Source organism: Monodelphis domestica, chromosome 3, assembly GCF_027887165.1.
Source record: "Monodelphis domestica isolate mMonDom1 chromosome 3, mMonDom1.pri, whole genome shotgun sequence".
Lineage (NCBI taxonomy): Eukaryota > Metazoa > Chordata > Mammalia > Didelphimorphia > Didelphidae > Monodelphis > Monodelphis domestica.
The window spans coordinates 74,582,613-74,609,490 of NC_077229.1; the positions used below are offsets into that span (position 1 = coordinate 74,582,613).

General features: G+C 42.3%; 2 protein-coding genes across 38 annotated transcripts in view; one reads left to right on the plus strand and one right to left on the minus strand.

The window, feature by feature from the left end:
- SUGP2 (SURP and G-patch domain containing 2) overlaps positions 1-26,878 on the minus strand; it is a 69,168-nt gene that overhangs the window by 29,055 nt on the left and 13,235 nt on the right. For 4 of the 19 annotated variants that reach the window (XM_056822160.1, XM_056822163.1, XM_056822162.1 and 1 more), the window contains 2 exons: positions 4,869-4,966; positions 1,201-1,333 (listed from right to left, as the gene is read on the minus strand). In XM_056822160.1, coding sequence (XP_056678138.1) covers positions 1,201-1,321 — 121 coding nt within the window. In that variant the 5' untranslated portion in view covers positions 1,322-1,333; positions 4,869-4,966. Of the gene's footprint in view, positions 1-1,200; positions 1,334-2,322; positions 2,976-3,042; positions 3,168-3,191; positions 3,329-4,868; positions 4,967-26,878 lie in introns of those variants that run through there. The other 15 variants (XM_056822165.1, XM_007489274.3, XM_016432206.2 and 12 more) reach the window with 14 other exon arrangements.
- On the plus strand, positions 2,995-25,483 carry ARMC6 (armadillo repeat containing 6). Of its 19 annotated transcripts, none has more exons than XM_056822170.1 (10): positions 3,205-3,340; positions 5,527-5,650; positions 6,129-6,327; positions 12,420-12,476; positions 12,706-12,788; positions 15,172-15,745; positions 16,760-16,905; positions 19,087-19,218; positions 19,734-19,871; positions 24,144-25,483. In XM_056822170.1, the coding sequence occupies exons 3-10, from the start codon at positions 6,210-6,212 to the stop codon at positions 24,354-24,356; spliced, it is 1,461 nt and encodes a 486-aa protein (XP_056678148.1). In that variant the 5' UTR covers positions 3,205-3,340; positions 5,527-5,650; positions 6,129-6,209; the 3' UTR covers positions 24,357-25,483. The 19 variants fall into 19 exon arrangements, with proteins under 19 accessions (XP_056678155.1, XP_056678154.1, XP_016287697.2 ...); XM_056822173.1 differs by having other exon boundaries at positions 6,168-6,327; XM_056822172.1 differs by having other exon boundaries at positions 5,527-5,620; positions 6,168-6,327.

Genomic DNA, 26,878 nt, shown 5'->3' on the forward strand with positions numbered 1-26,878 from the left:
CTGAAGTCTTTCATTATCTCCCCAGCTGCTGCTCTCCTAAAAAGGGTTTACTTTGCATATGTTTATGTACTTTCCCTGAAAATTGTATAAATGGAGATTTTGAACCTTAGACTTCATTCCCCAGAAGTCCTTGGTATTTCCCAAAATTCCTGATAATCTCTCCTGTGTCTCCAAGTTGGTGAGATCACGTTATTGGTATTTAACTGGCAGTAAAGCGTTCCATGCTCTCTCTCTCTTCTTGCATGATGTAGCATTAGCAGTAATGGTGGTAAGGCAGGGAAAATTCAAAAATGGCTAACCAGCTATGGGCACGTGATTTTTATTTTATATCCTCTTTATTCCTTGATTTCTAATGATCTTTAATAAACCTCATAAAATATAATATTCTTATTATGAGATATAAATTTAATTTTTACAAAATAGTGTATAAACTTCTTGAAGATACATTATCTTCCCAGCAGCTATTACATTGTTACTTAAATCCTAGCTGAGTGCTGGGTGTCAAGCCCTACTAATAATGTATTAGGTAGTATAACCTCACCAACACTGATGAATCTCATCTTTTGTCATCTTTTCCAGTTTGCTAGGTAGGAGGGGAAATCTCAAGAGTTGTTTTGATTTCTTTTATTATTAGTGATTCTGAGCAATCTTTCTATTAGTGATTTATAACCAAGTATTTCTTCTTTTTAAAAAACTCTTACTTTTTGTCTTAGAATTGAAACTGAGTATTGATCCCTAGGAAGAAAAGGGACTAGGGCTAGTAATTGGGACTAAGTGACTTACCCAAGGTCACACAGCTAGGAAGTGTCTGAGGTCACATTTGAACCCAGAATCTCTTATATCCAGGTCTAGCACTCTATCCACTAAGCCACCTTGTGACCGAGTATTTCAAAGTGAATGTCTTATAACTGCTTTCCTTTCAATGAAAGGTAGCATGGTATAATAGAAAAAACTAGTGAACCTGGAATAAGAAACCCTAGAGCTAAAGTCTAGGCCTTGCCCCTGGTTTTTCAACAGGGTTACTTATCACTCTAAGCCTGTTTCCTGTCTGCAAACTGGAATCACAGGAGATACATGCACTAATTACTTCAGAAAGTCATTATTAAAAAACAAACTGCAGATTTCTAACAAGCATTACAGAAATGGGACCTATTATTGGAGAACTTGTGGTTCTTCCTTCTCCAAATCCTTTTAGTTTACCTTGAGACTTAAACTGATGAAGAGTGTCTTCTACAGCATCACTGTGGTCCATGTGATATCTCTTAACCTTTTCTTGTATTACAGCATCAAAAGTTTCCCTTGTGACTCGCCTGGATGCCATTATTCAGCCTAGCTAGAAGAAAGAGATACATTAACTCAAAAGATCCAATATTCTGTCGTGCTTTTAACTGAATGCTTCAGAAGTTTTATTCAGAGTACCTTGTATCAGGTATTGACCTAGTATACATTTAAATATGAGAGAAAATCTAGACAAAGTCTTGTAGCCTTAATTCTGACTTTGTTGAAATACACTAAACATGTCAAATGACCAGCTCCTTGAGTTCTCCCTAGTCTCTTGCTTCTGTTTAAATTCTCCCACTTCTGGAACCTTCCTTATCTTTTCCAGTTGGAAACCTTTTACTTCTTCAAAGTAAATTAATCTATGACCTCTTCCATGAAGTTTTTACTTAATCTCATAGTGATCACTTTTCCTTCAAATGTTCTGAGAACACTAATCAACCATATCTTTTTCACATTTTACCTTTTATTTATATATACACTATATATGTGGTACATATGTAAATATACTTAGGTGTCGTCTTTGCTTCTTGAGATGAGACACTGTATCTTTTTCATCTCTGTAGATACTTGGATCCATTCAGCAAGTACTTAATAAATGTTTTGAACCCTTACAAAGTAGAGCCCTAACTATTTGGTCTCACCTTTGAAAAGATTTTTTTCAGGTGAAGGCACACAGGGCTTGAAGGGTAAGGTAGATGGCCTCCAACTGTATGGAGCCCAAAGTCTCATCACAGTTAAAAGGTTATTGTGAATTTTCAAATACTATGCCAGTGTTCTACTGAGCTGACATGTAGTCCATGGTTTTGTCATCAAAGACTAGCCAAGCAAAGACGTGTGAGGAGGCTCCTGACTAGGCTGGCCATGGGGGAATGTGTTTTCAGTCCCACAGCTTATTATCGAATATTGTCTACTGAATTGTAGGATTGCCTAAGAGAAAGAAGCATCTACACTGATGCAATATGGGTCTCTTCTATTCAAAGCCCTGTGCGAGCTGCTGGGCTAGAGAAAAGCACAGGAGGGAAGGGCAAAAGCAAATTATACCTGCTTACCCGGGCCTGAAGCCAAGATCAATGGATTGAAAGATGAACCCTGGAGGTCTAGACTCCTAGGCCTGGAAACCTGGAAGGGGAGGAAGCCCCGGGGCTCGAGCTGTCACGGCTAAGGTAGCAGAGGGGAACGAAGATGGACAGAGGGGAGGGGAGAAGGTCCACATCTCCCCAAGGATGCTGGGAGAAGGGCCCTGACCTTCCTGAACTCCCCTCCGACCCAGGCCTGGTTCATTTCAGCTCCAAGACCCTGCTCTTCCCATCGAGCCCTCCCCCCCATCTCCGCGACCGCCGCGGTCGCAGCTCTAGCCCTCCACCCCCAGCCCTGCTCCTCCTCCCACCAAGGCCCTTTACCGGCCCTCACTAGGATGCAAAGAGCGGCCGGTTCTCTGGGCAGGGCCAGGCCGGACCAGTGTGGAACCACCACGGTGCGGCACAGGCCCCGGGGAGGGGGAAGGGTCCAGTAGCTTGCAGCGGTTCCAGACACTGAGCTAACCCCTGCACCTCTAAAGTACTCTAGGCGCCAAACTGCGCATGCGCTGGAAACCGCTTCCCCTGGATTCCCACGTGACCCAGGTGAGGCGAGAGTATGCAAATTCGCTAACGGTTTTCCCAACCCTTTCCAGACTCAAGCACCGCCTCGCCTTAATACGCATGCGTCACGCATCCCCATCTAGGCCCTTCGGCCGTGAATCTATTCCCTACCAAAACATACCAAAGACGAAACTTTTCTCCACGGCACTGAAAACACGGGGTGAGAGAGGCCGTACGGTATGGCAGCTATGTAGCTGCAGGACTGTGCCCTCCCCAAGTCCTTTCTACGTCTCACCACCCCGCCTCTTCCCCTCCCCCCAAAAGCCCCACCTGCTTGGGGAACTGGGAGAGGACTAATGCGCCTGCGCGAGCCAGCCTAGCTCCTACGGTAGCCACCCCGAGTCAGAGGCGACCGGCGGCTGTCCAACTGCGCCCGCAGTGTTCCGCGCGTGGGTAACGTCGTCTGTGGACGTGAGCTAGTAAGATAGGAGGGACCTGTTGCTACAAAGGTGGGGGTGGGGTGGGGAGAAGCTGGCTTTAACCAGGACGGGAGCTGAGGCACGCACGAGCAGATCTCAAGGGTCGGGGGTGCGGTGGGGCTGGTGATGGTGGAAACCCTGCTCAACCTGTCTCCTTGCTCCAGTCTCTCCAGAACTCTGTTTTATCTGTTGAGAAGCTCGCCCAAGAGCATATGAGACTATTCTAGAGAAAGAGAGCCAGATTTGAGCTGGATGGGAATTTTAGAAATCTAGTTCATCCCCCTTTCCTCATTTTTACACCTGAGGAAACTGAGGCCTAGGGAGACTTGGTGATTTGCCCAAGGCCACGCACCTAAGAAGTTAGGACTAAAGTTTAGACCCTAGCCATCTCATTTTATAAATGGGGAAACTGAGGCCTGGAGAAAGGGGGTACGATTTGCAAAACGCTTAGCACAGTGCTTCGCACATAATACGTCCCTTAATAAATGTTTTTCCCTTCCCTGCCTATATATTATATGCTCTTATTTATTTGTCTTTTATGTGGTCTGTAAAACTGCAAACAGAATGAACCACTCCGTTCAGTAGATTCACATAATTTTAAATTTTAATAGAATTATTTGTATATTTCAAAAAAGGACTTAAATTTCAGGGGCAGAAATCAGTTTGGGTGGGTGGGGATGATAATCTTAGATCTAGAAACTGGAAGGAATCTCGGGGGCATAATGTGTTGCAAAGGTACACAGAGCACTTCCTCTGTAGAAAGAAGATTCAAACATAATTAAGATATATTTTCTGCCTTCCAGAAGAGGCATGTACAAACAAACAGAATATGACAAAATGATGTCTACGGTTCTTACCAATTCTTAAATTCTGTGACTATAAAAGAATATTATAGAGTGCTCTGAGACCAGGTGATAAAGAGCTCTTTCTGATGGGAGAATTTAGGGGAGGTGGTATCATTTAAGCTGTATGAACTTTGAGCTTTTCTTATGACTGTGCTTAGGGCCCTACTAGATATTATGGGAGATGCAAAGATAATACCTTACATTTGTATCATGGACAGATATTACTTCATTTGATCCTTATAGTAACTTTATGAAATAGGCAAAGTAAGGGGCAGCAAGGTGGCTTAGTGGCTAGAGAGCCCAGCCTGGAGTCAGAAGACCAGGGTTCAAATCTAGCCTCAGACACAGCCCCCCTGGGCAAATCACATTATCTCAGTTGCCTAGTCCTTACTGCTGTTTTGCCTTAGAACCAATATTTAGTAGCAATTCTAGGGCAGAACATATGAATTTAGAAAGAAAGAAAGGGACAAGACAATTATTGCAAGCATCATTTTACAAAATGGGCTGAGACTAGGGAAAAAAATAAATGAGTTGCCTGTAGTCATAGAACAGAACAGATGCAGTCTTGGAGTAAATAAGCCCTGGGTACATACCCCATTTGGGCTAGCAGTGTGACCATGGGCAAGTCATATAATTTCTCTAAGCCCTAGTATTCTCATCTGTCCAAAAGGTGATATACTCACTGTGGACATCAGCGGGTGAGACAGGCAACACTTCAAAGTGATAAGTTGCCTAGCATGTGCAGATCTTCAAGGAAAGGTTTCTTCATTGAAAGTTCTCTCTACCAATGAAAACAAAGTCTAATTGATTCTCTTTTTTTTTTTAAACAAAATATAAGAATCTTATGCAAAGGAGCTTCTTGTCTAAGAGCTAACAGTCTGATCCTTCAGTTAAATTAGACAATGGATAGAAAACTTTAAAGTGTAGTACAAATTTATAAGATCATAGGAACCTAGTTGTAGAACAAGAGCCTTAAAGCTCATCTTAGCATTTGTGATATGGAAATCACTTTAAAAAACTGATATATATTAATTTAAGGTCACCAAGGAATTCAGCTATGTAATTCCTAAATGAAAACTCAAGTCAGCAGTCAACCTTTTATGGAGTTTTTAATTACAAACAGTAGGAAGAAAGGTATTAGAGAGAGAGAGAAAGGGGAGAGAAGGGAATAGGGCTTAAATACCTACTCTACTTAGGCTGGGCCAAAGGCCCAAGGCCTTGGATAGCCGAGGCAAAAAAAAGAGATCAGTCCCTATCACTCACGTGACCAAAATGGAGAACCAGTCTGAGGGCCTCCACTCCAAGCACCAGGCTCCAACCACCACACTCTCCTCCACACAGGAAGAAGAAAGCCCTCCTCAGCTGTCCTCTACCTTACTTCCTGTGTCTCACCTGTGCCAATGGTGGCTCTAGCTTAACCCAGGACCGCCCAGAGGTCTGTCCCCTTTGCACGTGTCTGTTGAAGGTGATATTCTCAAATAATTAAATCTTGAGCTTTTGCTGCAGCCCTTTCTAAATCCTGTTACCTTGAGTAGGGTGGAGATTGTAGTTTCCAAGACCTGATTCTGTCATTCCAAGTATCTCTATTGTTATTGATCAGGAAATAGCCAAATCCCATCCTCTAAAGAATGGTTTGAACAGGGTTGAGTAGTTTTGAAATTCACACATTTAAATGACTTTGCTCTTAGTCACACAAAAGTCTATAAGTACTCAAGTGCCAGGTACAGAGGTGTAGTAAGTGACAATTTTTTTTGTTACATATAGAATGGACTTAAATATCAGAGGTAGATCCCAGACTCACTGTGGGGTAATGTGTTATGGGGTTCTAGCCAAGAATGGTGGTAGTTGGGTTATATTCCAAGCTATGTACTTTTGATCCCTGGTAGTTCTCTAATATGGTCTAAAAAGGCCTTCCTTTCCCATTCTTACCTATTATCTTACAGCTTTAATAAGTCATCCGATGGTTTATATTGGATTTTTAGCTTTGGGGACTGGAGTTGCAGAAATATTCCTAAAAAGTCAGCATGGCTAAACGTATCAGCCAGGAGACCTTTGATGATGTGGTACGAGAAAACATCACAGAGTTTGACATGGATCCTGAGGAGGCTGTGAAAGAAGCTGTCCAGCAGTTTGAATCTCAAGGTACTGTCATTTCAATCTTATGGATGACTCCTAGTGGTGGGATGCAGACCATCTGTGTGCCCAGGGCTACCCATCAGTATCTGTTTATCTTCAAAGCACAAAGGACCCAGTTTTCTGGGGAATACATCATTTGCTTAGATTCAGATATAGGAAGATACTGGACCATAAATCTAGAAGGAATCTACAGCATCAGCAAGCATTTTTTAAATACCTACTGTGTGCCAGACAGGCTCTTTGCTAGAAACAAAATGAAAGTAGTCTCTGCCCTCAAGAAGCTTCCATTCCGTCAAGAGGGACAACATGTAAAACTAATTGGATTTGTAAAATAAATATGAGGTAATTTCAGAGGAGAGGCACTGGTAGCTGGCAGGGGTGGTGTTAGGAAAAGCTTCATGTTGAAAGGGGTGGCTGAGCTTTGAAGGAAATGGGGAACTCTTAAGAGGTAGAGGTAGGAAGATGTGCATTCCATTCAAGAGAAACAGTCTATATTGTACTGTACTATATGAAAACCTAGATGTAGGAAGGGGAGGAAGAGCACACAGGCCAGCCAAGCTTGTCTGCAGAGCACAGGAGAGTCATTCGAATAACAAGATGCACTTGAAACAAACCAAATAGAAAGGTCTACACGTCTACAAGCACTCTCAAGGTAACATGGAGCCAGTGGAATTTATTGAGCAGGAGAGTGACATGGTTTGGTATTCATTCTAAAAAAATAATTTTAGTGATTGTAAAGAGGATGGATTAAATAGGGCAAGGCAGAAAGAAAAATTAGGAGGCTATTATAAGTGTTCTTATTATTTTTTATTATCAATTATAAGAGTGAGAATTGATAAGGGTTTCATATAGGGTGTGGTATTTGCATATTGGTACTGAGTAAGAGAAGGCAAGAGATACAAGAGATGTGGAGCAATGCTGGATAGGTGGCCAGGCCTGGAGATGAGGAGGACCTGCATTCAAATTTGCCCTCACATATTTCCTAGCTGTGTGACTCTGGGCAAGTCACTTAATTTCCTTTGCTCAGGCTTTACACGTTCTTCTGCCTTGGAACTGATATTGATTCTGAGACAGAAGATAAGGATTTAATAAACAAAAAAAAGCAAGAGATGTTGTGGAAATAGAAAAAGATTCAGCAAATGATCAAGTATAAAAGCTGAGGGAGAGTTGAGAGGAACTGAAGATGACTTCCAAGTTGCAGAGAAAGTGAATGGCCCACTGTGAAAGAACAGAACCTGGGTTAGACCCTCACCCCTGCCCAATTTTCTCACTCTCTCCAGGCTATAATCACTCAACCCAGGGCTGCTCTTAAGAAATATTATTGCCTTACTTCACTCTGGATTTCTCCTTCATTTCTTGAGACAACTTTCCTTGTTCTGGAACACTGGTAGCCTAAGAGAATCTTTGCTATAGAATAATAATTTTAATCATAATAGCTCATCCTCACAAGGCAATTTACATATATTATCTCATTTGATCCTATATGCTTAAAGAGGACTACCTTAGAGTGAGAAAAAAGAAAAATCTGTCTGCCTATCCTGGTCTTAGGCAAGCCAGCTACCAAAACACTCAGACACTGTTCCCTCCCTATGGCCATCTCTTTAGTAAAAGCTCTTATTAATAACTATCTAGATCAGAGGTATTAAATTTCCTTCTACTGAACCAGATTAAAATGTAAGTAGAATATGTTTAATAAAACATGTAAAAGTACAGTACATCATAGATAATGTTAATTTGTGATTTTTTTAAGTCATTATGCTGAGATCCACACCATTGGCCCAGATTATTTGTAGTAGCCTCCTATTAAGATTTCCTACATCCATGTTCTCCCCATTCCAATCTATCCTTCATATCACTGTTGAATTATTTTTCCTATGGGTTATATCTGGTCCTATCATTCCTTTGTTCAGACATCTTTGCCTGACTTCTTGACTCCCTATTGTTTAAACCCTACTGTGAATCATTGTGGTGCAAGGGAAAGTCTTGGGAGTCAGACTTGCTGCCATTTCATGATACACAAATTCTGAATTCTTTTATCTAATCATCATCTTTTAGTTCATCTTTCTCTCTGCCTTACAGCCTCGTCCTGTTGCTCTTTGTCTCAACTGTGGTCTCCAGGCCCTCTATACCTCCCTTCTTGCCCATGACATCACTCTTCTCCAAGCTATATTCTTTTTCTTCTCTTGAGGTCGTCATGAACCAACACATCTCTACTCTATTGCTTCATATATCAGCAAAAAAAGAGGCTTCACCAGAGCTCCTATTTCTCCTTTCCTTGTCTTACATCATTCAGACATCTCACCTTAAGAAGTGGCCCTTCTTACCAAGGCCAGACCCTTTATATGTGCCCTCCATCCTATTCCATCCTGTCTTCTAACTTTTTACTGTTAAACTCTTTGAGAAGTCACCTACACTTGGTGTCTTTGCTTCTTTTAAACCTTCTACAATCTGGCTTCTGACTTCATCAATTAAGTATTACTGCTCTCTTCAGTATTACCTGTAATTTCTGAATTGCTAAATCTAAAGGCCTTTTCTCAGTCCTGGTCCTCCTTAACCTTACTACAGCATTTGGCACTTTTGATCACCTAAGCTGGATACTCTTCTCTCTAGGATTTCATGATGCTGCTCTTTCCTCTCACTTCTTAGTTTCCTTTATTGGCTTTCCAGCCATGTTATTCTCCCTACCCTTGGAAGTACCCAGCACCCTCTTCACTTTTTAATCTTTGTTGCCTTACTTGATTATCTCATCAGATCCCAAAGGTTCAAATATCATCTCTATACAAATGGTTCTCAGATATATATACTCAGCACTAATATCTGTCCTAAGTTATAGTCAGAAGTCTCAAGTTGCCTCTTGGACATTTCAGAGTATTTCAGGGGCCTATGTTTTACTTATGTTCCATAGGCACTCAAGCTCAGCATGTCCAAAACAGAATTCATTACTTTTCTCCCAAAATTCTCCTCTCATCTAGACTTTCTTGTTACTCAAGGGCATTGCCCTTCTCCCAAGCTGCTCAGGCTCTCAAGCAAAGCATCATCCTTGACTCCTCTCTCTCATCTCACACACCAAATCCATTACAAAATCTTGGTATGGCTCCTTTCACATTTCTCATGCTCATCCCCTACTCTCCACTTACCTTGCTACCACCCTTGTGGCACCAGGCTATTGCTAAAGTCTGCTTCAAGTCTCTCCACTTCAGACCATCTCCTTCTTGGTTCTCCTAGTGATTTATTTCCAAAGGGTAGTTCTTGTCACTCTGCTACTCAGGGAGCTCCAGTGGCTCCCTATTATCTCCATCATCATACGTAAAGTTCTCTGTTTAGTATTTAAAACTATATATCCTGGACCCATCCTACCTTTCCAGTCATCTCACACTTTACTTCCTGTGGCCATTTTTAGTTCCTAAAACTTGACACTCCATCTTCAGACTTACAACCTTTGTTTTGCTTGTTCCCATGCCTTGTGAGATTTAAAATGGTTGAGGTCTTAAACTGTAGTGGTTAAAATAGTGGTAGATATAAATTGTGATAGATATAAGAGAGGGTGAGTAAATTTGACCGCAGAAATATGTTTCACTACAGTGTCTTGGGTTTTAAAATCAAATATAAGGTGGTCGCCAGGGAAATATTCCCAATTATTCAAATACCCAAGTCAATTGGGTTTTATAGAGATTTTAATTAACAATACAATGAGTAATCAAAGAAAGAGAGAGAGAGTAAGAAAGGAATAAGTATGAAGGGCCTCAAGCCAACATGGCCTAGACCTGAGTCCTAAAAGAGAAATCAGTCAGTTTTTTAACACTCACCACAAGGTCTGACTAAACAAGGATACTAGTGACACCAGGCCAGCGTCCTTCCTCAAAGAGTCTTCCAGCCAGAGATTGTTTCAAAGGGCCTCTCTCAAGAGCCTCCAGAGCTCCTATCCCAGAGGGACAGAGCCCCTCAGAGGAGCTCCTCAAGGAGCTCTCCTTCAGAATGAGAATCAGAAACCAGATCTTTTTCTCTTCTCTGAGCTCTTATTTTTAAGGGCAAAATTTCCTCTCCTAAGTCCTTACATCTACCAATCACTATAGATGTTTCTAAAGGACCGCCCATTCTTAGTCCACACCTAAGAAGGTGTGGATTTTTGAGTAGTTCACACCAGGAAAGCTCTGAGTAAGTTTTCCAGTTCTTTGTTCCTTGTAAATTCACAAGTTGCTTGACCTTTATAGGTACTTAGCTTAAGAAAAGTATGGGTTTAAGTACTTTTCATTGTTCAGAAAAGAGTTTACAACTTTATCTTCCCCTAGGGCAGACCCAAGTAGGTAAAGTAGAATTCTCACATTCCTGCTTTAAGTAGAGTTCACTGCCCAAATGTGGAATGGTCTTAATCCAATCTTATAAAGTAGAGTCTGGGAAATTTTAAGGTTTACAGCCTGTAATGCTCTATCCCCTCTTGACTTAACTTTGCTTCCTTCAAGATTCAAAACAAAGTATATTTTTTTCTCATTTTATTTTATTTATTTATTTTCAAGAAACCAAAAAATATATATCTAGTCAATTTAGAACATTATTCCTTGATTACAATAATCACATTATTTCCCTCCCTCCCCTCCACCTGCCCTTCCCGCACCCAACACGCAATTTCATTGGGTATTACTTGTGTCCTTGATCAGAACCTATTTCCATGTTGTTGATGTTTGCACTAGGATGTTCATTTAGAGTCTACATCCCCAACCATATCCCTTCGACCCATGTATTCAAGCAGTTGTTTTTCTTCGGTCTTTTTACTTCCACAGTGTTTCCTCTGAATGTCGATAGTGTTTTTTCTCTTAGATCCCTGCAGATTGTTCAGGATCATTGCATTGCTACTAATGGAGAAATCCATTACATTCGATTGTACCACAGTGTATCAGTCGCTGTGTACAATGTTTTCCTGGTTCTGTTCCTCTCACTCTGCATCAATTCCTGGAGGTTGTTCCAGGAATCCAATGGAATTCCTCCACTTTATTATTACTTTGAGCACAATAGTATTCCATTACCAACAGATATCACAATTTGTTCAGCCATTCCCCAATTGAAGGGAATCCCCTCATTTTCCAATTTTTTGCCACCACAAAGAGTGCAGCTATGAATATTTTTGGACATGTCTTTTTCCTTACTATCTCTTTGGGGTACAAACCCAGCAGTGCTATGGCTGGATCAAAGGGCAGATAGTCTTTTAGCACCCTTTGGGCATAGTTCCAAATTGCCCTCCAGGATGATTGGATCAATTCACAACTCCACCAGCAATGCATTAATGTCCCAACTTTGCCACATCCCCCTCCAGCATTCATTACTTTCTTTTGCTGTTATGTTAGCCAATCTGCTAGGTGTGAGGTGATACCTCAGAGTTGTTTTGATTTGCATTTCTCTGATTATAGGAGATTTAGAAAACTTTTTCATGTGCTTATTAATAGTTTTGATTTCTTTAACTGAAAATTGCCTATTCATGTCCCTTACCCATTTATCAATTGGAGAATGGCTTGATTTTTTATACAATTGGTTTAGCTCTTTATAAATTTGAGTAATTAGACCTTTGTCAGAGGTTTTTGTAATGAAGATTGTTTCACAATTTGTTGCTTCCCTTCTAATTTTGGATGTATTCATTTTGTTTGTACAAAAACTTTTTAATTTGATGTAATCAAAATTATTGTTTTTACATTTTGTTATTTTTTCTAGCTCTTGCTTGGTTTTAAAGTCTTTCCTTTCCGAAAGATCTGACAAGTATACTACTCTGTGTTCGCCTAATTTGCTTATAGTTTCTTTCTTTATATTCAGGTCATTCACCCATTCTGAGTTTATCTTGGTGAAGGGTGCAAAGTCTACTTTTTGCAAGAAGAGTTTTTCAATTCCCCTAGTAGCTAGTGTCTTTCCCTTCCTTTTTGCCTGTTATTTCCTGTGTGTATCATGTATGTACTTGGTGATTTTTACATTGTCTCCTTCAGTGGATTATGAGTTCTATCCTTAAAACTTAGCCCAGTGCTTAATAAATACATGTTGTCTGGCTCACTGCTGCCCTGTTCTTGAAATAACTTCATTCTTTCTTTTCATGTTGAATTACTACCCAACTATTGAAGCCTGGCTCAAATGCCTGATCCTCCAGAAAGCCTTCCCTAATAATCTATGTCTACCCAGTAAGTGATGACCTTCACCCCCTTTTGAAGTACTTGTCATTTAATTTGGTGTGTTGTGATTGTTTTTATTTGGTTCCCTGACAAGACTCTGAGCCCCATTAGGGCAGGGACCTTATTTAAGGTGTTTTCCCTTCAAAAAGACATTTAATGAATGTTGGAATTGAATTGGAAAGACATACAGCTCAATTTCTTTCTCCTCCTCTCTGTTTCTCCCTCTTTTTCTCTGCAGGGGTCGATCTAACCAACATTGTAAAAACAAGACCCAAAGCATCTGCTTGTGGTGACCAAGGGCCAAAACATGAAATTTTGCAGGTAGGGGCCAATGGATGATTACAGGAAATGACAAAGTTATGCCCACTTTTAGCAGCCCAGGACAGCATCAGTAGCTTTCCTTTCACGTTCAGTCTGGGATGTGCTGTGAGTTGTTGGGGTAGTTCTTAAATTCTTGGTTCATGATGTGAATGATAAGAGGACCAGAACTAAGAATTCACAGGAGCTGGCCTCATCAGGCACAGCCAAAGGACAAAGCCAGCCCATTCTGTTTTGTATTTTATGGATGCCTTGTAGATTTGCCTTGGATTAATTTCTGAACATATCCCTGTTCAGCAGAATTAGCATATTGACCACATGTGACAGCACATGCAATAATTCACAGTCATGTTCTCTGGCTTTGCAATGAAGGCAGGTGGTACATTTTCTCAGCTCCTCTCTGGGGTCACGCCTGATCATTTTTACTTCATGGTACTCAGTTACATTTTATTGTTCCTTCCATGGACACTGTTGTAGCCATAGGGCATGTTATTTTCCTGGTTCTGCTTTGTTCACTTTGTAGCAGTTCATGTTTGTGTTTCTTTGAATTCTTCATATTTAACATTTCTTAGTGTAGTACTATTTTGTTGCATTCACATAGCAGAGTTTACTTAGTTGTTCCCCAGATCTTGTACTTTTTAAAGGCATAAAAACATTTCCCTGCTTAGGCAGTAGTATGGAAAGAAATAATGATAGGGGTATAGATCAAGTGATCTATACAAGAATTTGTTGGCTTAACTATGTATATTTGCTAAAAGGATTTTGTTTTTCTTTCTTTAATGGAAGGTGGGAGAGAAAATAGATTTTTATTTAATTGAAATTCCCTCCTCCCTTTTTTAAGTTAAAAAAAAAAAGACCCTAGGAAGGAAAGGTAGTGTTGGTGACCATGAGATTTTGACCTTCTAAAGCCCTTGGTCTGACATTGAAGGACTTCAGTAATAGGGAATTAATGTCTTTTCCTAGCTTTTGCTCACACTCTTCTTCACACATCCTGTGCTCCAGCCAAACTGGATTCCTCACCATCCTTCAAACACATCTTAAGCTTTGCTCCCTTCAAGCCTCTGGTCACATAGTTCCCAATGCCTGAAATGCATTTCTTCCCATCTCTTCAAAAAACTGTCCCAAAACTTCCTCTATGAAGCCTTCCCTGATACTGCAATTGGAAGTGGTTCCACAACCAGAAAAACATTTTTTAAGCACCAGGTGGTGGCACCTATACAAAGTGAAGCTAAGCCTGTTTCTGGTCTCAAGATACCAACACAGATAACAGATTGTGTAAGTGCATGTTTTTCCTGGCTCCTTCCACGGTGTATATAAAATAGAATAGGACACACTGGTGTACAGGAAAAGTCTTTAACTGGCTTGCATTTTACCTGGAAGAAGAAAAAATTGTATAACCATACTTCTGGATGGAGAGCTACCTTGTCTGGTTGTTTCTTCTTTCCCCTAGGCAGAGGGGCAGCTTAACCTTTCCCCTCACTCTGCCACACCCTGGTGATCCAGAGTCCTTTCACCTGACAGTAGGAAATGGGGTTTGTCAGGTACCTTCCTCCTTTGGTATTGTAGGAAATAAATCCACTTTCTTTTCATTCATTTGCCTCCAGTATTCCCAAGTATGGTTCTAGCTAAAAGATTTATAGATTTTGGTGAATTCTGTATGCCCATTTGAATCAGCAATTAGAAGTAAACATTAATATCTGTTGGAATGTCTTTGGGAAAAAAGTTGGCAATAGACTCCTATTTTCTAGAAGTCCAAGCTGGGCACCTGAGGACTTGCAAAGCCTGGGCATTTCTTTTTATATTTCTGGCCTCAAGGAAGAGTAGAAGTGCTAAGCAAGTTTGATCTGAGAGGCAAGAGCCTTTGAATTTCCATGAAATTGCTGAGTAAGAAGCTAAGGTCACTTCATAATCTAATAGTCTATTGTATACCTCTAAGTGGGTTTTGGATTTATCAAGATATATAATTGACCCTAGGACATATTTGATGGATTTCTGTGTCTTAGCTCTGAGCACACTGCCTTGGTCAGAGGCACCTAATCTTAAATGAATGAATTTAGGCAAAAATTTCTTTGCTTATAAGCAACAAATGAAATCTGGAAGAATTAAAATTAGTTTAGGCTGCTCTAGTCATTGGTTTAAGAAACTTATTAAGTGCCTTCTTCCAGATAGGGGCTGGGGATACAATGACAAAACACAAATCTTGCCCTCATGCGGTTTATATTCTAATGGGGGAGTGGGGATCATGAACCTGTGCAAGTAAGCAAACACAATGTCAATAAAGAATAGAACGAAGTTCTTCTAAGAAGGCATAAAGATGAGTGACCAAGAGATGTAGGGGCCCGAGTGGAAAGGACAGTAATACTGTGTTTTCCCTTGTGCTTTACAGACGCTGGATGCCCTCCAGAAGTCTCTTGGCTCTGCAGCCCCCCAAGAAGCCGCTGAATACCTGGTGAGCTTCAGTGAGCAATGCCAGGGGCAGGTTGCTAGCCGCTACCTAGCTGCACAGAAGGGTGCATACCCTGTTGTGCTTTCAGCCTGTCATCAAGCTCTGGCAGAAGACCAGGGCTTCTTGGTAAAGTCCCTGAATGCCCTTGCTGCGCTGACTGATGGTCAGCCAGACCTGCTGGATGCCAAGGGGCTGCAGCTACTGGTGGCTACATTGAAGGAACATGTGGCAGTGGCTGAAGTGACATGCTCTGGGCTTCGCTGCATTCGGCATGTCTGTCTCAAGCATGAGCAGAACCGGCAGAACTTGGTAAAAGCTGGCATCCTGCCTCTGCTTACTGGGGCCATCGAGAGGCACAGCTGCCGAGCTGATGTGGTCAAGGAGGCCTGCTCCGCTATGAGAATCATGACCTTTGATGATGACATTCGAGTGCCCTTTGGCCATGCACATGATCATGCCAAGATGATAGTGCAAGAGAATAAGGGCTTAAAGATTCTCATAGAAGCAGCCAAAGGTAGGAAGATAGTTTATCTCATTATCAATAAACAGCAGATTCCAGCCTCTATCTTACTGATAGAAATCAACTGTGGGAACTCCTGAATTTGGAGAAGTAATGAATCCTATTGCTAAATCAGCCCATTGCTTCTAGAGAACCAGACCAATGAGAGCATCACATAGGAGCTATCTAGTAGCCAGCAAAAGGAACTGGGGCCAGAAATCAATGTCATTGCCATCCCTCTGTGGGAACAGGCCTATTCCTCTTTTCCCTTATGTGAGTTTTGTGGCTCTCTGGTTCCCTACCATGGTAATCAAACAAAAGCAGCCTAATTCTCTCCAAATGGGACTGTGGGAGTCCCCAGTTCAGAGTATCAGATAATTTACTGGAGGAATTTGCCTCTGGGGATAGTTGACTTTGGAGTTTGCCCATGGGCATGTATTTACTCTGCATTAGCCAGAGTAATGAGAAAGGTACAGTTTGGTGGCACAGTAAGAGTGCCAGATTTAGAGGCAAGAATACCTGAGATCAAATAGGCCTCAGGCACTAGCTGTGTGACCCTGGACAAGTCACTTAATCTTGTTTGCCTCAGTTTCTTCATCTACAAAATGACCTGGAGAAGGAAATGGCAAACAGCTTCAGTATCTATGCCAAGGAAACTCCAAAAGAGGTTAAAAATGACTGAAAACAATTGAAGAACAACAAAGTGGACTCTTGATTAGCTTGAGTGGGAGAATTAACTCTTTCATACTTTAATTAAAGGTACTGATTAGAAATCTTGGGGCTGAGTAGTGGGTCAGTGGTAGTCCTGAGTGGATCCCATAACCCTTGTGCTAATTTTCTTTAGAAGGGACATGGGAAAGGGAAACTATAGCTTTTCCTGAAGTGCACCCTGCCTCTTGAGGTACTAGGCCAATGCCAAGTTCCTTCAGTTTGGGTAGTGACTGCTTTGAATGGTCTTTTTTCTCTGAGCACAAAGGTATTCATCCCTTGTTCCCCCTCTCCTGTCCATGGGGCTTGTTCTTCTGGCAGCATTCCCAGACAACCCTGCTCTTCTCGGTGAACTGTGTGGTACTTTGTCCCGCCTGGCTGTTCGGAATGAATTCTGTCAGGAGATCGTTGACCTAGGGGGCCTCAACATCATGGTGACCCTTCTGGCTGACTACGTTGACCACCAGGTGAGGAGCCCCTTCCAGGGGTGGGTGGATGGGGTCTCCTGGGGGCCTTTTGGCTTTTGTCTATCTGGCCTTGGAAATCTGAATGAGAGGCAGTGTTGACTTGCATGGAGAACTGGCTTCACAGTCAGGCTCTGACACTCATTCTGGCTGAGTGACCCTGAATCAGTGGGTCACTAGTGCCCCACATGCCTCTTAAGAATGCCTTTGCAGGGAAGGGAGGGTTTCCTCACTTTGGGTTCCCTGTGCTAATGTTGTCAAGGCCCAACTCCTGTCCCTTATTACGGATGGAGCAATAGGTACAACCTTATCTCAGCCCAGGGTATGATGGGAAAGATTTTTTTTCCTCTTTAAAGCTCTTATAATTTTAGTATCAATTCTAAGACAGAAGAGCAATGAGGGCTAGGCAAACAGGGTCAAATGACTTGCCCAGGATCACATAGCTCAGAAGTGTCTGAGGCCAGATTTGAACCCAGGTCCTCCCAACTCTAGGCCTGGTGTTCTATCCACTGTGTTACCTAGTTGCCCCTGGAAAAGTTTGAAGTGAAATGAGAACCACACACAAAGAACAGGGAGGATTCAGATTCATGTCAGTTATGATTTTGCTTAAATAAATAGTGATAAAAAGGCAAAAACAAAAAATTAAAAATAGAATTCACCGAAGGGCCACTTGCTGGTATAAAGACATTATGGTATATCAGCCCTTCTTTACAGAGGACATGTTATGAGAATTGTGTGCTATTTGAATCTTTACTGTCCCATCCTATTGCCCCCTAGGGAAGGGAGGGGCAGGAATGCACCTTGTGCCCCCTTCATGTGACCCTCAGACTGGAACTAAACATTAAAACAGCAAAACTAGTTCACTAAACCATCCCTGCCTCAGAAGGATTCCCTTTATGTGCCAGTTTCTGTGCCCAGAGCCCTGGGATTTGGGTCAGCTGACCTTGGACAAAGCATGTCACCTTTTGGATCCTCAAGTTCCTCTATAAAAGAGACAGTGATAACTACTCTAGAGCACTGTCCTCCCAGGGTTGTTGTGCATGAGGGAAGGGCTCTGGAAGCCCTTAGACTAGTGGGACTTGTCAAGGCTTTCTATGCTCAAGGTTTAGCCCAGCATAGGCAGTAGGAAGTTAGATTTGGAATTATGAAGATGGAGGTTCAAATTCTGCTTTGTGGTCCTGGGCTGATGCAGAACCTGCCACTGCCCCAGAAAACTTTCTTGTTACTGATCTGCATTAGTTGGGGAAGTTCTCTCACTCGGAGTTCCCCTACACCAGTGGAATCACAGATCCAGCCCTCCCCCCGCCCCAGATACATATTTTCTAAAAAAGCATTGGAGGGAAACGGAAATCCTTTTCTCAGATGACATAACTTCTTTACACAGTATAGGAGGGTTCTATCCAGAAATAAAGGTGATAATAAAAACAAAAGATATTGCTAAAAATCAGATTTTCTTAAAAGGTACATCTGTGAGTTCTCAAAGGCTGTGGCCGCAGACTTGTAAGCTTTGAGAAGTCCAAATAAATAGGAAAGGCTTCCAGCTTGGGGATGTGCTGCTGGCATTATGTAGTCTGGCTAAGGTCACTGAAGTATGCACCCCACAAAGACAGTCCCCACAAGCACTAAGCCTGGAGTCACAGGATCTGATAATGAACCCTAGCTGTCAGTTACTTCTCATGTGACTACTTCAGTTTCCTCCTCTGTAAAATGAAGTGATTCTAAATAACCAATGATATCCTTGTCACTTCTAAATCTATTGTATTGTGGTTTTGACTTGGGAAGGGTCAGGGTGAGGGGATGGAGCTACAGTGACTCTAGAAGCCCCCATGTTTCCCTAGGCAGTCTGCTCTGATAGAGGGAGGGAGTACCTACAAAAGGGAATGATGAATGTTCTTGGTGAAGTGGGCATGGTGTCCTGAAAAGTACATGAGTCCTAGTCCTGACTTCCATTTACTAATTCTGGGCAAATGAAGTTATTTTGCCATTCTGGACCTGAGTTTCCTTTCTGTAAAATGTCCCATGTTGGGGTAGCAGGGTAGAATTTGGTGAGTGACTAAAAATTTAGGATTCTGAGATCAAGAACATGAAAGTAGTTTCTGGAAATGAATTGAACCACTGCGCTTTGGTGGCTAGCCTGAGCATAGGTTCCCACCTTCTGATGCACTCATTTTGATGGCAACACAGGAGCTGGTACGGCAGGTGCTGGGCGCCCTCCGAGCCATTGCAGGTAATGATGATGTAAAGGATGCCATCGTCAGTGCAGGTGGAACAGACTTCATTGTAATGGCGATGACCCGACATCTCTCCAGTCCCCAGGTACCAGCTATGATAATTATGCTCTGTCTCATCTTCATGTGGTTTCTTTGGTTCTTAGGCAATTTGAATTTGACCTGGATGGTCCCAAAGGGACATTATATGTAAATGGCTCACTGGTTAGCTCTATGAATGGTTAAACCTTGGTTTCTGACCTGGGATAATCACATGTCTCTTGGCCATACCTAAGCTTAAGGTCTTTATGAGGCATGAGGCTAAACCCACTGGGACCAGGATGCTTGAGCCAGGAACTGGAAGGGGAATAGCATCTGCCCAAAAAGGCCTGGGTACCATTGTGATTGAATGGAAGAACACAGAGCTTGATACCAAATCACTCCATGGTCTGTCAAATAGAAACAGTAATCTCAAACCAGTAGTATCTTCCTCACTGGGATGTTGTGAGAGCTAACAGTAAAAGTCTTCAATTCCCAAGGAATGGTTGTGTCTTCATTGGTCTGGTTTATGTGTGTAACCTAATGAAAAAAGGGACTTCTTTGTCCTCTGCCTGATCCCTGCAGATCTGTGAACAGAGTTGTGCTGCCCTGTGCATGGTGGCTCTGCGTAAGCCAGACAACAGCCGGGTGATAGTCGAGGGTGGAGGGGCCTTGGCAGCCCTGCAGGCCATGAAGACCCACCCGAAGCAAGTCAGTGTGCAGGTAGGCAGCCAGCTTCTGTTATCATAATCTCTCTGAGGATTTACTCCAGTGTTTTTGCAGGAAGAGGGATACTGACTCTGATCTCTGCCTCTATTTCTCATCCTTGTGGGACTGTAGGGTTGGAGCTGTCCCCAGGATCTGTTCCTTCCTGCTTAGGATGATATTCCTGACCTGAACATATCACCACCACATGTATGGAAAGAGTTTCATCCTTAGAGCCTCACTTCTCCCATATCTACATCTTCACTGGTGCTAGCAGACAGCCATGATCTGGGGAATGTGACAGCAAAGAGGCAGTGAGTCTAGTTCTCTGGCAGGGACAGGAGCTTTCCTTTGCCATTCCTACCCCAGACTCCATGGAGTCCATATTGATAGTCCAAAGTTTTGTGTCTACTTCACTGTGGCCTAGACTACATCTCAGTATTCACTTCACTCCAGATGGTCAGTTCCTCAGTCTTAGGCTAGCTTGTTACTTCTGCCTGCCCAATGGCACCACATAGTGCAGGTTTGGGTCAGTCTCTTGAGGCTTTTCTCCCTTGCTCCTTCCCACAACTATTGAGATCATGTTCAGAAACAACAGCCTGTTTAAGCTTGATTCAAGTCAACTAACAATTGGTAGGGGCCTGGGATTTCATTGGTTGTTGGAATTTCTGGAGTGGACATCTCCACCAATGCAGATCAGCCACATGTCTACATGAGAGGTTCAGTGATTGGCCTAAGGGCCCTGGGTCAGTATGGAGTCTTCATGACTCCAAGTCCAACCAGCTCTTTAACCTCCTTTCCACAAAACAGACTCTTAAGTGTTTCATATGTCAGAAGGTCCTATGTTTGGCACTAGGACTGCCAATCACAGGTTGCCCTAAAGAAGCTTGTAATAATGGAAGTATAATGAAAGACAGAACAATATTTGTGTCAGGGAGGACCTAGACAGACTGTTAGATAAGAGAGGTATGGAGTGGGAAAGATCACTTCCATCTGGGCAGGAGATGGGAGGTGCCTTGACCAAAGGACTCTGAACTGGCAGAGATGGAGTCTAGGGATGGACATGAACAGATGTGCAGAGATAGGAAAGGGCAGGATGAAAACAATGAGTCATCTACTTTGGCTGAACTTAAGAGTGCATGAAAGGGAGGCTTGTGAGAAGTCAGAGACGCAAATTAGAGCCAGATTCTGAAGGGCCTTGGATACTGCCAAGGAGTTCTTAGTCTATCCAAAGAGCCAGTGAAGAGTTCCTGAGAAGTTTTGTTTTGTTCCTAAAACAGGGGAGTGATGGGATTAGAGCAGTACATTAAGAAGATTACTTAGGAAGCCATACAAAAATGAATTAGAGAAGGGAGAGACTCAAAAGGAAGTATTTAGCATAGGAAAAAGCTGCACTCTTCTGACTTATGTAAAGGAACAGAATAGCTGAGAACCTTATCCAAAGGGCAAAGGATGGGTGGGCATGTCCAATCTGTAATTTTTAGGGATTAATAGTTCCTACAACACCAATCCTTTTGATCTTTCCATATCAAAATAATAGATCTAGGCCAATAAAATGGAACTTAATGGAATGGAAAATGGAACCTAATTAGGGGTGAAGGTCAAATCTTACATTTTGATCAGAAATCAAAAAAGTCAAGAGCAGGCTGAGTTCTTATGAAAGCTAACATGGTTTTAGGCTGAGTAGGGACAGCTTAGGTATCATAGTGTGGATAGAGAGCCCTAGGCCTTGAGTCAAGAGGACTTGGGTGCAAATCTTGCCTCAGATCCTTCCTAGCTATGTGACCTTGGTCAAGTCATTTTAACACTGATTGCCTAGCCCTTGCCACTCTTCTACTAGGACAGAAGGGTTGTTATTTTTTTTTAAAGGCCTAGTACCTATAGGGAGATGTGAAAGCTTTATTGTTCTCTACCCTGACCAGACCTTTTCTGGATTCCAGAAGCAGGTAACTAGAATGATGAGGGGACAGAAAACTTATGTCTGGAGAGGACTGGAGGAACTTAAGTGTTGGGCTTGGAGAAAAGGAAAGTTGGGGAGAGGGAAGAGGCCATGACAGTTCTCTTCAAATACTGAAGAGGCTCTTCTGCGGAGGCATACTTAACTCTTATTCTGGCTAGCCCCAAAGAAGAGCCCTAGAAGCAATTCAGGGAAATTTGAGGGGAGAGACAACTTCCTAATAATGTTCTGGGATTGTTTAAAGAGTAGGAGGAGAAACTGAAAAATAAATCTATGCTTTTTTAAAAAGTAAAAAAAAAATTTAAAGCAAACAGTGATATATGTGTGTGTGTGTATGTGTTTATATATGTGTAACATATATATTTTAAACCCTTAACTTCCATCTTAGAATCAATACTGTGTATTGGTTCCAAGACAGAAGAGTGGTAAGGGCTAGGCAATGGCTGTTAAGTGACTTGCCCAGGGTCTCACAGCTGGGAAGTGTCTGGGGTCACATTTGAATGTAGGACCTCTCTGTAGGCCTGGCTCTCAATCCACTGAGCTACCCAGCTGCTCCCACAAACAGTGATATTAAAAAAAAAAAAAAGAATTGCCTAAAAGTTGAATGGACTGCTTTATAACATGAATGAGTGAATAAATGAATAAGTTGAGTGCTATGCTAAGGACTGAGGATACAAAGAGAAAAATAGAGAAAGTCCTTGTTCTTGGAGATCTCAGACTCTAAAGGGGAAATGCAGGACAGATGGCAAGGCCCAGGGCCCCTTGGGCAAATGACAGTGTCAAAGGTCTGCAGTATATAGAGACAGGGCAGATGATAAGGCCTAGAAGACCTGCAGAGACAGTGGTAGAACAGAGGCTGGATTACTACTTGTTAGGGTTACTAAAAGGGGCCTCCCTGTTCAGGCCCAGGCTGAGTAGGTTCTAAGCATTCTTCTACCACTGAGATTCCAGAGATCTTCTTCCCTCTTCCTCTTAGGATTCCTCAAGATTCCTCTTTAGCATCTTAGGTTCCTTCAGTAATCCCTCAGCACTCCTCTAGAATGTGGGCTCCCGCTTCTTTAGCACAGGTTAGTCAGACCTTTGGATTGGTCTCTGGACACTAACCCATCCACCCCAGTGCCAAAAGAATCCAGCCAACCAGGGTTCAGGGCTGACCTAGAGCTTTCTGGGAAAGAAGTTGTGATGTGGTCTTTGAGCTAGCTCTTTTCCAGCTCCCAAATGGAATGACTTTGAAGTTCTAGGTTCATCAGTGCTGTGAAGCCTCCTTAGTATTTTATAAGATAATATATATATCATCCTACTTTGTGAAGCTCCTTTGTGCATTTACTGTTATATTGGATTACAGGTAAAGGAAGCAGTAAAATATTTCAGAAATCACTTTCTTAGAAGCTTTGAAGACTTTTTTTTTTTGAAATTCATAGAACTTCAAGATAATCTAGTCGAATCATTGCACTTCCCTTTCCCCTCACTTTACTTATGGGGAAACCAAGGCCCAAAAAGGTAAATGACTTCTCAGAGCACAAAGCTAAATGGTAGAGCTGGGATTTGAATTCATGTTTCAGGACATTTAGTCCAGTGTTCTAAAATGGCATTTAGGTGGATACTTCACTGGTTTAAGTAGAAGAGTGCATGACATCTAAGCCATGACTTTCTCTAAACTTGGAGGAAGGAGGTATAGGACAAGTGTGAAATAGGGACTTAGGCCTAAAGAACAAGTGATGAAACCTACCTTCTTGGGAGAGAAACACAAATGTAGAATGTTTCATTTACTGTTGGCCTCAGGCACTATGCCTATGATCTACTAATGGTCTTTTTGTTATATGGAAGGTTTCTTGGTGAGGGACAGGGTATATTTTGGGAAATGACAGTAATATGATAAACAGGCGTTAGCAAAATTAAAAAAACAAACAAACAACTATATGGTAATTAGGCCAGAACAGGCAATAGTATTGCAGTGAGAAGAAATGGAGAACCACTTGACTTTCCCAGTGGTGGCTTACCCATTTTTGCTTTGGCCTTAGAATGCCCTCCCTTCCTATTGGAAATTGCATCCATCTTTTTGGATCCAGGTTGAATAAATCCCCATTAAACCCCTTCAAGATCCCTTAGCCATCCCTGTCCAGTAGTCATAGAACTTTGCCTTCTTTGAACTCTCCTTATAACTTGCATAGTGCTTAACATCTGTTCTGCCTTGTATAGCAGGGGAAATCAGTCCGATGCTTTGAAAAGTGGAGCAAAAGGGCTAGGCTTTTCCTTCCCGTCTTCCTCCTCCGCTTCTAGTTTCTGACATATGTCTCTATGCTCTCTGATGATAACTTTTGCTTTTTCCCCAGAAACAGGCTTGTTTGCTGATCCGTAACCTGGTAGCTCGCACACAGGCCTTCTCCCAACCCATCCTGGACATGGGGGCAGAGAGGCTCATCATTGAAGCCCGAGCCAAACACCGGGAATGTGATGATGTGGCCAAGGCTGCCCTGCGGGACCTGGGCTGCAAGGTAGAGCTTCGGGAGCTCTGGACAGGAGAAAAGGGAAACCTGGCTCTCTGAGGGCCCCCCCCCCCCATCCCACCCCAATAGGCTTCATGAACATTCCACAATCCACACTGGGTCCATGGAAGCAGCTGAGCTGGGAACTTTGGGTTCCCTAAAATGTTGGGGTACTATATTGCTCAGAGGCCTCATGGAAGAGTCTGTTACTTGTACTGGCCAAGAAGTAAAGTCCTCTACCTCTGGCTCCTGAGGGCAGAGATGCCTCAGGGAACACACTGACCCCCTTGGTTTAACCTGGGCCCCACCTCTTCCTGTACACTCTTCCAAAAGGCCATACTCAGGAGCAGACAGAGGTGTGCGTGTGGTCTGGTTTGGATGCAGTGAACCCCCTTCCTTCTGCAGTGGTATTGGCCATTCTCTCTTGTTTGCTTTAATATGACAGTCTCTTGGTGGCCCTGTGTGTCTTTCTGCTTTATAGTCTTTAGGTCAAGATGCATATTCCTGTGAAGGTGGGACAGCTAGAGCAGGTCCATGGAATGCCATAGGAGTGTTCTTATCATCTTGACTTAACTTTCAATTGTGTACAAGCATAGTGAAGAAGGTTATCTGAGAAGTGTTTTATGGATACTGAAGGATAACTAGTAAAAACATGCCTGTCCATTCATTCTTTTGATATTTCAAAATCACCCTTTGGGGAAACAGTTTACCTCTTGGCTGCCCTCTTCTTGAGGCACCAATCTTGTCTTGCCAACAAGCGTTAGCCTTGGGTCACTTCCTCCATGCATTGCCATGCTGCTGAATGAAGGTGGAAAAAATCTTAACACATCCTTGCTGTTCCTTGAAGGAGACCCTCCATCTCTCAGCTCCAGGCATTTTCTCTGGCTGTCTCCTCATGCATGAAATGTTTTCCCTTCTCATCTTCACCTGATGGCTTCCTTTAAGTCCCAACTAAAATCTGACTAGAAACCTTCCCCAACCCTTCTTAATTCCAGTGCCTTCCCTCTGATGAGTATTTCCTATTTATCCTATATAGGGCTTGAATGCACTTAGTTGTTTGCTTGCTATCATCTCTTTTAGCTTGTGAGCTCCTTGAGGGCAGAGACTGTTTTTCTCCTTTCTTTGTATTTAGAAACAGTGCCTGGGGCACAAAGTAGATGCTTTAATAAATATTAACCAAATGTCAATGCTGCAGATTTGGTTATGGCCTGTGACCCATGCCTCATTCATGAGAAAGCAAAGTAGCTTGGGACAGCAGTCCGCACAACAGGCACTAGGCTTCTCTGATGGCATTGTCATGAATTGGAGAGCTGGGCAAGTCTGCTTCTCTAGTCTTCCTCTTCATTCCCTATGTGAAGATTGGATTTGGCTATCTCCTGATTGTAACAGTGAAGGTACTTAGGTATTCCTTTATTGGAAAGATTGAATTGTAATCCCCTGTCTATTTTTAGATTTTAATCCCCAAAGTGTTAACTCTATATTTAAAGTAGACCTACCCATTTTAACTACAAAAAGGTGTTAACTAACCAAAAAAGGTGATAACTAACTACAAAAGGTGTGAACACCCATTTCATACATTGAGTGGGCAGTCCTGAAGAGGAGCGTCTGCTGTGATTGGTAGATGTAAAATTTAGGGGAGGTGACACAAGAGAAAAAGATCTTTAAGTAGAGAAAACAGAGGCACATGGGGAGATGAGATAAAGCAAGGATTCAGTCACTCAGAGAAGAGACTGTCAGATCAATCACTCGGGAGTTGGACTGGAAGACAGACCCTTGAGGAGGGACTAGAAGACAGATACTCAGACTTGGAGTGAAGATATTTGGCTGTGGAATTGGACTCCAAGTGGAGCTCATGCAGGAGACCTCAGACTTTTAGATGGTCACCATGGTGAGTGTAAAGGCTAACTTAGTTCCTTGCCCTTTCTGGAGCTGTGAACCTCCAAGAAAGGACCATCATCTTGAGACTCCTTTTCCCTGATTAGGGCCTTAGAATTTCTACCTGGCTCAGAGGAAGCTGGAGTGTTCTCTCTCTCTCTCTCTCTCTCTCTCTCTCTCATTTTTTAATATCTTTCCTCTATTGTAAATAAACTACCATAAATTCCATTTACTTTAGTAATTAATTTTGGGATTTAGAAATTAAATCTCTGGCGACCACCAAGTTAATATATTCAAGTCTAACCACAAATAAATTTAACACCTACCACCTCCCAGCTCTACTTATGCTTCACTAACCACCTACCAATTACTAATGTCATCAGAAACAAATGCCAGCTCATTAGTGGCAGTTCTAAACCATTTAGCACCAAGGAACTAGTTCTTCAAATCCTATTGTCAAGACTGGTCTGGAATTTGATTCATAAGAGAAACAAAAGTTGCTACTAATAAATTATGTAGAAAGGTGTTAGGGTAACTAGGAGCTACTGTGGATAGAGGTAGTGGGCCTAGAGTTAGGAAGACCCAAGCTCAAATCCAGCCTTAAGAAATTGGCTATGTGATCATGGGCAAGTCACTTAACTGCTATCTACCTCAGTTTCCTCAAATGTATTTCAAAAATCATAACAGTACCTATTTTGCATGGTTGT